At 27.4% G+C, this 14,290-nt stretch overlaps 1 protein-coding gene across 5 annotated transcripts in view; it reads right to left on the minus strand.

Annotated features, from left to right (window-relative positions):
• Window positions 1-14,290, minus strand: part of LOC100166342 (venom dipeptidyl peptidase 4) — a 77,973-nt gene that overhangs the window by 2,272 nt on the left and 61,411 nt on the right. For all 5 annotated transcript variants that reach the window (XM_029487662.1, XM_029487666.1, XM_029487669.1 and 2 more), the window contains exons 7-14: window positions 13,172-13,341; window positions 12,073-12,173; window positions 8,600-8,738; window positions 5,596-5,816; window positions 4,363-4,561; window positions 2,851-3,038; window positions 1,989-2,183; window positions 762-922 (exon numbers count right to left, since the gene is read on the minus strand). In XM_029487662.1, the coding sequence (XP_029343522.1) occupies window positions 762-922; window positions 1,989-2,183; window positions 2,851-3,038; window positions 4,363-4,561; window positions 5,596-5,816; window positions 8,600-8,738; window positions 12,073-12,173; window positions 13,172-13,341 (1,374 nt within the window). The remainder of the gene's footprint in view (window positions 1-761; window positions 923-1,988; window positions 2,184-2,850; window positions 3,039-4,362; window positions 4,562-5,595; window positions 5,817-8,599; window positions 8,739-12,072; window positions 12,174-13,171; window positions 13,342-14,290) is intronic.

Below are 14,290 nucleotides of genomic sequence, written 5' to 3' on the forward strand. Positions count from 1 at the left end.
TGGTATGTACTAAGTACTTATATCTAAGTAAGAAATTTAGTAAAAAAAAATTATATGAACTAAATTATTTAATCTTTAAAAAGTTTAAGTAAACATAGGTATTAGGGTATCTGTTTATTTATTTTTAATTTTTAATTAGAAATAAATAGATAATTATACTTAATACCTATACCTATAGTTATATACTATTTCATTGTACCTAAATGTACAATAATATAATAGTACAATAAATTGATTTAAGTAATTTTTAACACCTGAATGCTAAATAAACATGATTACAATTATATTTTATATTTTTAATTTTTATATTAATACTAATACTGTATTTTATTAGAGATCCATTCTATAGGTACTACTATACTAGTGTACTACTTAAAAATTAATATTTGAGTTACTAAAATTGTATATATATAAAATGGCATTAAGCCAATAAGTTGATTGCAGTATACAGGTATACAGTATACTTATTAATAATAATAACAATAATAAATGATAATAGTTTTTATCTTTAATTGTGGTAATAACTAAAAATAACACATTATTTTTTTTTTTTTTTTTTTTACTGTCTGTATAAAATTATTTTATACCATGTGTATAATACCTCGTATAATACAGTATTATACCACTGTATAATACAAACTCACATATCTAGGTACACGTATCCAAATTAAATTTAGGTAAATAAATATGTAGAACGTAACACAAAAACAAAATATCTAAATAATATACATATTAATATATTATATAGGATATAATTATACCGTAGTATATCCAGTCGGTGACAGGAGCGACGGACAATCCGCATTTGAACACGTTTTTGTCGTCTTTAGTCAAAGCCATGGCAGCCGTGTAACCGCCATAACTCCAACCCCAAATTGCTGTTTTAGATTTGTCAATGAAGGAAAATCGTTCCTGAAGATAACTGTAAACCAATATTATTAATTTTTTTAAAACCTATTATTCAATCATACATTGTTTAAAAATTAAAAACACTTGTAACTCCTCTACTCGTATATTATGGCACTATTTCTCTCGTACTTATTGAACCTAAACTAGTCGTATTCGGTCTTAATGATTATTGAAATTAAAATAAAGTGTTCTACTATTGCCGCAGCAGTTGTTGATGTAGAAAATAGAAATTGGGTGAATAATTGTAAATATTTCCCACTATAATATTTTATTGTATTATAGTCGACCGTCAGTTCTGTCTTTTAAAAGTTCGGCTACATACAAAGAAATACTAAAGCCGTATTCAAATTAATTTTTCGATAAGACTATGGACGGAACTCAGGTTATTCAATATAACAATATTATAATTTTTGAATAAGACTACAGACGCACTCAGGCTACAAAAAACGTAAAAATTAAAACTCACTCGGGACATCCTCTATGTTAGGATGATTACGAATTGCCTCTTAAATTCAAAAATATCATTCACTTAATTTGCCTCATATTTTTAATATTTTAAATAATTCAATAAAAACGACAGTAATAAATTAATAATGATTAAAAATAGTAAAAATTAATATATACTATACAAAAATAAAATTATAATAAAAATAAAAATTTAAGTTTGTTATGTTGTATCTTAGGTTAGTTTCCGAGGCTTAAATTTATTTTCCAATACCTTTAAATAGTGTAATTTTGAAACTTCATGTGTTTAATTTATCAATTGAGTTATTAATAAAATGTATTTTTTTTTTGGCTATCCAAATTATTTTGCTTTTCATTTTGGAAGATCTAATTAATATTACTGTATCTAACTATATTAATTTTGATACAATGATACATATAACATTTTTAAATATGAGTGTGTGTTGAAAAAATTCAACCTCGTCAAATCCAAACTTAAATCTCTTCAAAATTAAAATTGTTGTGCCCTTTTCACTAATTTTCGTTTTTCGAGGAGGAGATCTATCTTTTATTAAAATATTATTTATAAATAATAATTGTAATTACATTATAATATTATATGGGAAAATGTTTACCTCGCGACGAATATCTGGTCTTCGATTTCGTAGGTACCCAATTTCAAGTAGTTGGCAAACATGTTTCTATTACCTCTTCTTCCTGACCCGCGGCCGTCGATTTGAGCTACGATCACATTTTTGCTCGAACTAAAAAACATGTTCCATTCCAACGAAAACTTGTTGATAACCAAATTTGATCCAGGACCAGCATACCTACATAAGATATTAATATAGCATCAGTTTAACGATAGTTATAGACAAAGGTTTAAGACAAAGGTGGGGAAGTTAATGAAAATAATTAACTCAAGTTAAGCCAAGTTAATTGAACACAACACCGTTTAGTTAGAATACTTAATGTTAACAAATAATGCATTATTAACTGATTAAGTTTAAAGTTTGGAAATAATACTAACTTAGGTGATAACTAAGTTCAAAAAAAGTTAATTTACTTTTTTAATTAAAACCTACGTAGATCACAAATAGTATTTTGTGTATATTTGCATAATAATTATAATATTATTTCATCAAGAAACGATAGAAATTATAGTACCTATTTATTATTAGTAATAATTTATTACTATAATAGTACCTGACTATTAGTTTTTTTTATTTTAACCATGTAAACAGTACCCAGCAGCTGTATGAAACCAAAAATATCAAAAACATTTTTAATTTTAACTTGATATTAAATTGTTTTTACATTAATTGAAAAAAAAGCTGAGTTATCTCAACAATTAAACTGTTAAGATATAGTTAACTTTTTAACTTAACTCGTACTTCCTTATTACTTAATGCCCACCTTTGGGTATTATAGCCATAGAGGCATGATTTGATACGAATGATACATTGTGTATACGAGAATAGTCAATCGGTCACTTACGTGTTGACCAACAGAGGATACTTGACGTCCGAGCTTTCGTCGACTGCCGGTGGTAGTATTAGACGAACGCGAGCCTTGAAGTCGTTACCAATGGGTACGTCGATGAATGACACTCGGGGAAGAGTGATAGGAGATATTAAATCTTTGAGTTCTTCGTTTGTTTCCCAGTCCAAAGCCTTTTCACCAGTCTTAATAACAAAAAACACGCATTGAACTATATTAAAGTAACGATAAAATAATATTACTGTAAAAATAAAATTGTTTATACCTATATTGTGAATGTTGTATTTTTTATCAATTCAAAATAGAAGGATATCGGCTACAGTTTTTATTTTGGTTGAATTAATATATTATGTTTGCTACAATGTGATTCATTTTTTTTATATACGTAGGTATATGAAGAGTAAAGACACTTTCTATACCTTGTAGAAAAAAGCTCTTTAATCTTTAACTTTGAGTTTGGTTTTTGGTAGAAAATTGGACGCATTTGGTACTTATTGCATTTGGTAGCTACAGTTATTCACCATGTTATTTATACCTATTTACAGTGGCGTACGCAGGGGGGGGGGGGGCTTACAAGCTGATGCCCCCCCACAATTGCCCTTATTCCGATTTCGTTTTTGATTTTGTTTTCGCTTTCAGTTTTTAAATGGTTTATACTTTATACCGGTTTCTAAAATCGGTTTCAAGACCTGGACGTTCATTCTTAGTTGATTAATTTTTTTGAATCGCCTTCTATGAAAAGTAAACTTTCCAAAATGTAAAAATACAACGATTTTCAAAAAAATAGCATTTTTTAAACTATATTTTCGGTTTCGGTTTGAAGTTAATACCGGTTTCCAATTTTTTTCGGTTTCGGTTTTATGACGGTTCTACCAGTTTCAAGCCCTGGGTAAAATGCTCTTAGAAAATTACCATAACATTTTTTCAATTCTTCTTGAGCAAACAAAAATTTTAACTTTTAGAAATAAACGCGATTACGTACTTAACGCACCAACTGACCAATTAATTATAACTATATTTTGAGTCCTTGACGCACAACAGCCGTTATTCGCATTGTAGTTAGATAAATAGGTATACGTTAAAGACGTATCAATATCATTGAATATTAATATTATTATATAAAATAAACAAAATAAATGGTCAAAACAAAATTTCTCGAGCTAATATTTCGAATTGTCGATTACATTTAATCTAAAAATGTATATTATGAATAAATGTATTTAATAAAAACTAATAAGAATATCTTATAAGTTATAAAAATGCTCTAAAAATGCCAAAACGAATAAAGATTCAAAACAAAAGTTTAAGTTTTAAATTTATTATATTATATATGAAATGGATTTTGTATTTCCTACTAAATTATTGCCTGGGACTTTCCAAAACATAATGTATTTTGCATTCATATCCGGGCCTTAATTATTACTGTCTGTGGTGTTATAAGATATAAAATGTTATGTTAGACTTAATATTACCACGAAATAATAATATAACCATATATTTAGTTTATACCGTTTTAAAAATTTTGACTTCTGGTACGTTTGGACCAGAACATATGAGCGCATAATAATCGACTTCCGCACTCATCTCCGCTTTGTGAGTTTTACATTCCGTTTTGCATGACATACATTCTGGTGAATTTTGTTCTTTAACCAACACCCGGTACAGATACTGTTCTTCGGGATTTTCTTCCGTGTTGGCCAAATAGTAACTATAAGAAAATACAACATTATAATGTATTATAATAAATTGTTATTATTGATTACGCTTTGATTTAGACACCTAGTACAGTATTATTATTATGTCTAAGGTTAGAGACTCAAATTTACGTTAACAAGAATATGGAACCATCTATATTAGGCATAGTTATAGACAGGGATCTCATATTGGGAGGAGGAGAGTGAGCACCAGATTACAGGGGCCCGTTGAAATAAATTTTAAATTTTTTAAATTTTGATAAAAATACTTATTTTATGCTAAACAATATTTTATGAAGTATAAGATATTTTTATATCTTAATATTAAACTGTAGGTTAACGGCATTGGTCATCTAGAAATTATCGTGTATGACTTAGCTGTTCCCAAACTTTTTTGACTTAAAAGTAATTGACTTAAGGTTTTCTAAGGGTGCCGTTCCCAAGTATAGGATTGTTTCCATCACCATCATCGTCAGGTTTTCAAATAGGTATATTTTTGACGATATGAAATTAAACAGCATCACGACACTGTAATGACAACGCGGTGCACACTTTGAGAACCACTGGTGTATGTGACACCCGCTTGTAATGGGTTGTATCTTATTATTAAAAGTTTTGTATAGGCCCGTAAAAACATTTAGTACAGTGGCTCAACATTTCAAGTGGGGAGGGAGCTTGACTATAGTTAAAGTCATATTAAAATACTTAATTGACACTACGCAACATAAATATATTTTTTGAGCAGGTGCAATATAACTTAAGTTATGCCCTTTAACCTGATAATATTGCAATTTTATTAATGTAATATTTTTTCCTCGCTATGATTAAAATGGTTGAATAAAAACATTAATAAAAAATACATGTAAAATATTATTAAAAAAACGACAATAGTTCCAAATATTGTTTGTGCTTTTTTAATCGTTGACATTTGAAAATCCAAAATATTCACTAACTGCCTAACTGCCTATTATCTGTTGTATTTAAAAAATCTCTTCATCAACTAAAGCAATAGTCTGGGCCTGTCGCTATAAAATTGCAATTTATTTACATGTAATTTGACCGGACGTCCCATTTCAGAAGTTCGAGGACTTCGAACTTTCCACTTGTTACTGGAGTCAGTTTTCCATCGGGTTCCACCACGACCAAGTGCTTGAAATCATCTCCGTTCAATTGTCTCACGGGATAAATTATAGCCAGGCGGTGTCCTTCGCCGACCAATGGTATTTGTGTGAAATCCAACCATCCACCGGGTTGACTAAAAGTCACTACCTGTAAGGAGAGAGAATAACACGTTCATGTTTAAAAAAATATAGTGGTTACCTAGTACATATTATAGTTATTTTGAAATATATAACAATAAATAATAATACTGCTGCTGACTTTATTGGAACGGTTTAATACTTAAATTTAATACATTCTCATACACTTAAGATATTACAATATTATGTTATAACTAGGGACACGAACCAAACCTAAAAGAACCGGAACCTTCTGGAACCGGAAACTTTAAAATAGTAAGAACCGGAACCGAAGCCTTTATTTCAATAAATAAATACCGGCATTTTTAAATTAAAAAAGTATTTTTAGGTTCAAAAATAAACCTGCCTAAACTAATAGCAAACTATTATTATATTTATTTAACATATTCTCTTTTTTATGGACTAAATTATTATGGTTATTTTTGGTTTATTATACCTGCAATACCTTAAGGCTTAAGGCGTATATAAATTATTATACTAATTACTAATATTGATTTTCTATACACAATAAAATAATTATTTAGACTAATTTTAAGCTATTTCAATCGTGGGTAAATACTTTTTAAATGGATCTGGAATAAAATATTTGAATACTTCTGAATTATAATAAATAGTATACCAAATACTTGTAAAATATTTTTTGTTTTAGATATTAAAAAATTATACTCATATTCGGGAAAATTTTATATTATAGAAAAATATATTTTATTCGTTTACAAAACTGTAATAAATTAAGATTCATAACAGTAAATTATATTAAAATAAAAAAATTAACTTTAAACATAAAAAGTATTCTGAGTACAGCAATAAATACTTTTGAGAAACAGTAGATATATACCTACAAATTCGTATAAATTACCTATAATAACAGTACTATTATAATAATTATTACACATAGGATATTATGCGATGTTTTTGTCAAAAATTAATTAAATCTACTATATTTATAAAAGAAAAAAAATATTTTTAATATCCTTAGAAAAAATTGCCGAACGCCGTCTTTGCTCAGAACCGTTTTTATTCTTCAACGATTTTAACGGTGATTGGATTAAAATTTAAATTTATCACACCCATTAAAGTGAACTACCTACGACGAGGTCCACTTGAAACCTGTGGTATAATATAGCACAGTGATTTACTATGTTTTTCTTATTTTATTTGAATTCTGATCTTTATATTATTTACTTTAATTAGGTAATAAATATGTGACAACACTTTGAATTCGAGTAACCACTAGCTTTCATTGAGATAATAAAGGTATTATAGATATTATCAGATTTATTTATATGAATGCCTAATATATATCTCTAAGGTTATTATTACTAGTTATTACATCTTCTTGCCACTTAAATGTTTTGTTTTTATCAATAATAAATATAATAGGTATGACATAAAAAATATGTTTTCTTATTTTAAAAATGTGTTTAATAATAAAATATAATTCAGTGTTTGTTTATAATTTTCAGCAGGTGAATCTTGTCCCATGCAGTTAGTTTTAGATCTGATACACATATTGTGTAATTTTGCAAAATACCCTAAGTTAATAAATGATAATAATATAATCAACCTTTTATATTTTAATTTAAACTCTTAACTTAATTAGTCAATACGTATACACACATATTGTGTTTTACATTTGAACATATATATATATAATATAATCTTGTACTCTTGTATGCATTATCACAGAAAAACCGCAATATTCATTATACTTTTTTGATAAAAACAAAAGTAATGGTAATTAAATTGTTTTAATTTGACAATATTATTAAGGTTCTGTGTAGTAATGTTAATTCGCGCAATTAGTGATATTTTCCACCGAAAACACTGAATTAATTGTTTTCATAGAATTTCTAATTGGAATACTGTTATAATAATTTCTTTGAGCTTTATGTTTTATTTTCATACATTATTACTAGGATAATAATTTAATAAATTGTATTAATTAATTGATTATAATTTGTTTGTATTACATTTTTTCTTAACAAATTTTATTTAAGTGTGTTTATTTTTTTTATTAGAATTTTAATTTTTTATTTAGGTATGATTTTTGTGAAATATATTAATACTACCTATATTACATTACATAATTGATTACATTGTATTATCCATAAATGTATAATAAGTTAAATGGGACTTATATTATATTACTTATCTATATTACATAATGTTTCAATAGAATTTAATGCACCAATCATGGTTCAAAACTATGATTAGGACGCTATTGATTCAGTAAATGGTTAGCGATCGACATTAATATTAATATATTATAAATTATATTAAATAATAATAATACATATTTAAAGATTAAACAATTATATTATTATAACCTGAAAGTATAGAATTCCTAAGTTCGTACACCACAGCTGTCTTCACAACTTAAATAATAGCTAGTATAATTAGTAATAAGAATTAAATTAAATGTATTATCATTATTTTTGGGAAATTTCCATTATTTTTAAGTTTTTTTTCAATATTTAGATAAACAATATTTTCGGGGAATTTTTAATTTCACCAACATTTCAGGGAAAACTCGTGTTTTACAGGTTTATTTTTTGGAATTGTACCATAACTTATGATACTAATATTATTATCTGAGGCTTCTGATCTTGTAGTTTGATAATAGCTGGTAATTTCCCTATTAAATTAAAATTAATAACACAAAATATTGGTTCTATCGAACACAGATTTGCTGTGTTGTACGTTTGTAAGACGGAGACAACACAATACCTATGTGGTTTCGGGATCCATTAAACATAGTCGATAACTATTATTTTATTTTAAAAAACTTACGTTAACACTTTCTGCAGAATTGACCACGGAATAATGTACTAAATATGATTTGTTCTGTATTCGGTTCATCCACATTGCAAATAGGTTTGTATCATCTGACCATACTACCGTATTCAGAATAATATTTTTAGTGACTGAACTGCAATTCAAACATAGAATTAAATTTAAAAGATAATTTATTCGATAATTTAATTTATTTCTCTATATAAAATCTATAAATTGTAAACAAATCACCGCCAATACTATATTTGCCATTACTTTATACGTTATAGGTAAAATGTAACGCAATATGGGAATATTTACAGAGGCACGTATCGTATAAATAATATAGAAATTATTGACAGTAGCGTGTACAGGATTTAATTTCGGAGGAGTTTTTATAAATTCCGAGTTGGGATTCCCGACGACAATTTAATTAATAAAAATAATAATTCTACACACACATACTTTTGTTTTCAGCGAAGGGATGAAAACCTGCCCCCTCCCCGCACCATTATATAAGTATATGTTTACTATTAATATTATTTAATAGCTATATAAATATTTGAAAATAAAAACAAAATTTGTTTTACGTGAGTTGATCCCTCGAGGAAACACATATTATTATATCCTCACTCGTCAGTGGTAGAACTTAATCAAAATTCATAATATATATAATATGGGAATAATAAAACATATGGCTTGGTGGTTCTGCAGTTGCGTTGTATAATATTATAATAATTTTCAGCTGTTTCACAGTTGACAATACATTTTATCAGGCTAATTATGTAGGTAGCTACTGTTGTGTTTGGTCGTATAACCACTTAAGACGTCGTCCTCGTCGAAAAACGAATCAAGAATAGCAAACAAATTATTCATACCTACATATTATTATACTAAACTAGATATTTTACGCTGACGATTCACTTAAAACGTATGTCTTATCAATGCGATTATTTGTTATTAGGCGTTATAAAATATGTAAATTCACACGTCCATAAAACCATCGGACGCAATCCAGTTCTGTTTTCGTTTAGGTGTTTTCTTCGTTCGTAAAGGCACACATATATACAGGGTGATTTGCCAAGTACGCTACCCCCGTTTTTTTTCTTTAATAATGAATTTATTCAAATTCTGATTTTTGGAATTTTTCAATACACTTAAATACTAAACTATAATTATTAAACTAAATTAAGATTGCTTGTAATACTATTAAGGAGTTCCCTGTGACAACGCAAACTTTAGTGTTTAAAAATATAAGAACCACCATTTTCCATTCTGTAAATTATTTAGTCGATCATTTTTTTTTAAATGTAGATGTACATATTTCGAAATTATTATATATAATGATTCACAAACACCCTCACCCTCTTTTACTTAAATAAAGAATCAATAAAATTCTGAGTTATATGTTTGAACTAGGTAGGTAACTTGCACACTTCGGTATAAGTATTGGACCGTAGTGATGAAAAAAATTTGGTTTTTCAAATGAGAACCACCTTTTTAACTGTAAATTATTTAAAGGATACATTTTCATAAAATGTTGATGTACCTATGTACCTACCTAATTCAAGAATCGAACAAGCAGTTTTTCAGTTACTGAAATGTTAATATTATAAAAACCATATTCTTTAAAAATGGATTTACAAAAGTACAAAATAGATTATGTAATATCGGATTTATTATACTATTAAATCATTTTTAGAAATGATAAATGCTGATTGATCAAATAAATAAATATTAATTACTAAAATGTTTAAATCACCGTAATATATCCCGCATATCTTCCAAACTTATTTCCATGGAACTATTATCACATTAATACACAAATACATAAAGTTAAATACTTAACTAAAATACCTCTCGTTCAAATATAGATTTTTTTATACGTAAACCTTAAAAGAACAATTATTCACAAAATATTTTGGTTGTTATTTGAAAAACATAAGATTTCACAGGCCCCTCCTAATAAGCAGTAAAAAAAATCCCAAGAATTTGAACATACGATTTTCATCTATATTATATAAAAATATAAAATGTTTTGCAAAAATCAGAGTTTTAATAGTTGTATCATTGAAAAAGAGGGATGAGCATGCTTGATGAATTACCCTGTATACTAGATGTATCAGAATGATCTGACAAAATATGAAATAATTAACTTTTGTCTTAATTAATACTTTTATTTTTTTTTCGTATACGTTCTTAATTTGTACAATCTATATAAAATATCTTTACAATAAGTACAAAAATGGAGTGATAAATAAGTGGGCTTGATTGACTTGATTGAAGAAACTATTCAGTAATAGGATTCATGTATAAATATTTTACGAAAATTATCTAATATAGTTTATAGAAACTTGCTCTATAAGTACAATGTCATTTTTTTTAGATACCTTAAGATATCTCAAGATTTTTTTAGATACTCAACTTACTGAAAATAGCAATTGAAAAATTCAGTTAATTTTTTTTTTTTTATAATTTAAAATATCCAATAATATGTAAATCTAATGTATTGAAACATGTTTATGGTAAAAACGTTTATTTGAGTCAGAGATTTTATGATATTATCAATATATTTTGTTTGGAGTACTTACCTAAACTAATTCAAAACGAAATAACTTTTTTTTTAGATATTATTTTTTAGAATTTTCAGACATAAAAGTAAAGCTCAGATTAAAAAATGATCCATATAATTTTCAATTTTTTTTCATACGGCTAACTAAAAGTCTTAGTTTTTCATTTCCAGGTATTTCTGTTACACCCTGTATACATAATATTATAAATCTAGTACCTTAAATAATTAGGTGTAGGTACGATTGTTTGAATAGGCAGTCCGATTATAACCCGTATTCATTTACATACTTGTACGCATGCATATAAAAGTCTATATTTTGGGTAACTAAATTCGGTCGTTGGCGTGCTAATTTACCACTAATTGTACGCCAATATTTATTATAGCCATACAATCGCGCCCCCCACAAGATATAACTACAACTGTAAGAACGAAAATATTTGCGCTTCGCCGCCGCCGCGGACTTCTGTAACCATATTACTATTTTATTATTATGGCTCCCTAATGTAATTTCGTCCTCAAAATTACACTCCGCAAAGGGAATTAAAATGGTCCTGTCCTGTTTAGAATCAACTTCAAATTTCATTATTAATATAATTTTAATTAACAGAAGAAAAATGTTTTACAGCCCCCGTAGTTGAACTCGTTTCTCAATTTATTTAACCTCAAACTTTATAGTAAGTACCTATGTCGTTAATATAAAGACAGTTTTAAGGTTTTATTTTACAATTTATATTATCCACTATTATTTAAAACAATTTAAAATATCGTAGATCATTGCGGGCTCCAGAAAGTCTCTCCTTTTAGCAAAAAAAAAAACAGTTATCAAAATCCGAATCCCCAAAATTCTCAAAAATCGTGTTCTTAGCGCTATTGCACTTATATAATATATACGTACTATGTTCTCAAACTCAATACTTACGTCAGTTCTTTTGGTGGCTCGATTTGTATGGGTTCAGGCTTTTCGCCGATCACGTCCAGACGTTGAACGAACAATTCTACCTTCGGGTTGTGAACGCCGACCTACGGATTGAAGAAAAAAATATAATGATAGTCCGTAAAATGAATATTATAATGACAATAATATGATAAATTCAGGGTTGTGCGAGCTGTGAATCGCATGCACTAAAAAGTTGTTAAATATACATGTATTTATGCCAGGAAAAATATACTTTAAAATATGCAAAAATATGCAAAAATATGCAATTAAAAACAGATTGTACAAAAAATACTCTATATTATGATTTTTTTGTTCTTAACAGTAACGACGATTAATCTTAGGCCGTCACGTGTATGATGGGCAGACATAAAATACTAAAAACAGGATAAACTATATTATTTTTATATTTACTAAAATAAAATATTTATTTTTAATTAGATCACGTTATAATCATAATTTATTGAATAAAATAAAGACTTTTTTAGGATTTACATAATGATATTAAAATGTAATATACTTAACCGCTGAAAGAAATTGTTGAATTTCTGGCGTCTAAAACTGTGGTTGTAATTTTCTTTAAATATTTTTTATGAATATGAAAATGGAATATATTTTTTAAAAAACAAGGCAAATTAAGCGTCCCGAAAGCTTTTGTCAGGGCAGCGAGATGGACTTAATATGTAACTTTCCCGTATAAATCGGGATTTATTGTCCCCTTGATCACGTGATTCACCTCAAATTATAATAAAAATAAAGAGTAGTTCCATTAATATTTACAATTTGTGTGGAAAAAAATCAAAAAATATTTAAATGTTGTTGGAATGCAAATAAAGCATTAAGTATATTAATTCAAAGAATTGATAAAATCATGTTTTTTCATATTATGTCCTAGAAAATCTGTTAAATATTTAAGAACATGCAAAATATGATTTTGTAATTGTTTTATAAATGACACAAAAAGGATTTTGAACGACACCATTATTATACGATTTAGCAAAAAAAAAAAACATGCATATACCTTAAAATATCACATCTTCCCCCTGATGATAATAATATGAAATCAAAAAAAACTGACGCTCACCTTTGGGTAGTGAATATTGACGATACTCGGGTACTGGTAAGCTAAGTTTCCCGGGAAACCGTACACAGGTATTTGCATCATGGGCACCAACGAGTCGTTAAACGACGCGTACGCGACTCTGGTCCCTTGCTTCGAAAACCACGTGGCGCTGTTTGAACTAAATATTTCCTCTGTGAACGAAAAATAATGACAAACACACATTAATAAATAATAATAACAATAAGTAGTATATTATTATAATATTTTACAGGGCGCAGTTCCATAGAGAACATATTTTGTAACTTCGCGGGTTTTGGCTGTAGCGCGATCAATCAGCATAATAATAGTTGTCAAATAAAATTGCAGACGGGTAAGTTAGTTTTTCAAATTTCTAACTCGGTGAAAATTATATATATAAATATAAAAACACCTTGTTAAAATGTGTAGTACCAATTTTTAACATTAAATTAATGAATAATTAGGTAGATAGGTAGGTATACTAACTATATATATCTATAGCCATGGTTTAAAGTTTAAACCATAAATTGCAAGAAATGAGGAATGATAGAAAAGGAATGATAAGAAATGTATTTATTTTCACAAGATGTTAAATATTTATTATCGATTTAGTGCTCCAAAGTTCCTGAACTGTGTGGTTCTTTCCTCAAGTCACTCAAGCTGCTACATTATAATATTATAATTTAAGAAAAAACATCCATTATGTTTATTATACTTTTTTTTGAATTGATTGTGTAAGTTCTAGATTAAAAATAAAAAAAGGTGGGTAAGTGGATGTCGCTCTGCTGTACAGTAGGTTAGAAGTGGGTCACTGTATAATGGACAGTATTAAATTTGAATTCAATGATATAATATCACTGTATAAGAAAAACGATTCTGAGCGGAGACGGTATATCAGTCTATGTATTAGACATATATATACTTATCTATGGTATTAAAAAAAAATTGACCTATAATAGGTACCTATAATAAATTCCAAATTAATCATTAAATTTGAATTCAATGATATAATATCATTGTATAAGAAAAACGATTCTGAGCGGAGACGGTATGTTAGTCTAGGTATAAGACATAATATTATATTAGGTACCTATAATAAATTCCAAATTAATCATATCATAA

Source organism: Acyrthosiphon pisum, chromosome X (assembly GCF_005508785.2).
Source record: "Acyrthosiphon pisum isolate AL4f chromosome X, pea_aphid_22Mar2018_4r6ur, whole genome shotgun sequence".
In the NCBI taxonomy this organism is placed as follows: domain Eukaryota; kingdom Metazoa; phylum Arthropoda; class Insecta; order Hemiptera; family Aphididae; genus Acyrthosiphon; species Acyrthosiphon pisum.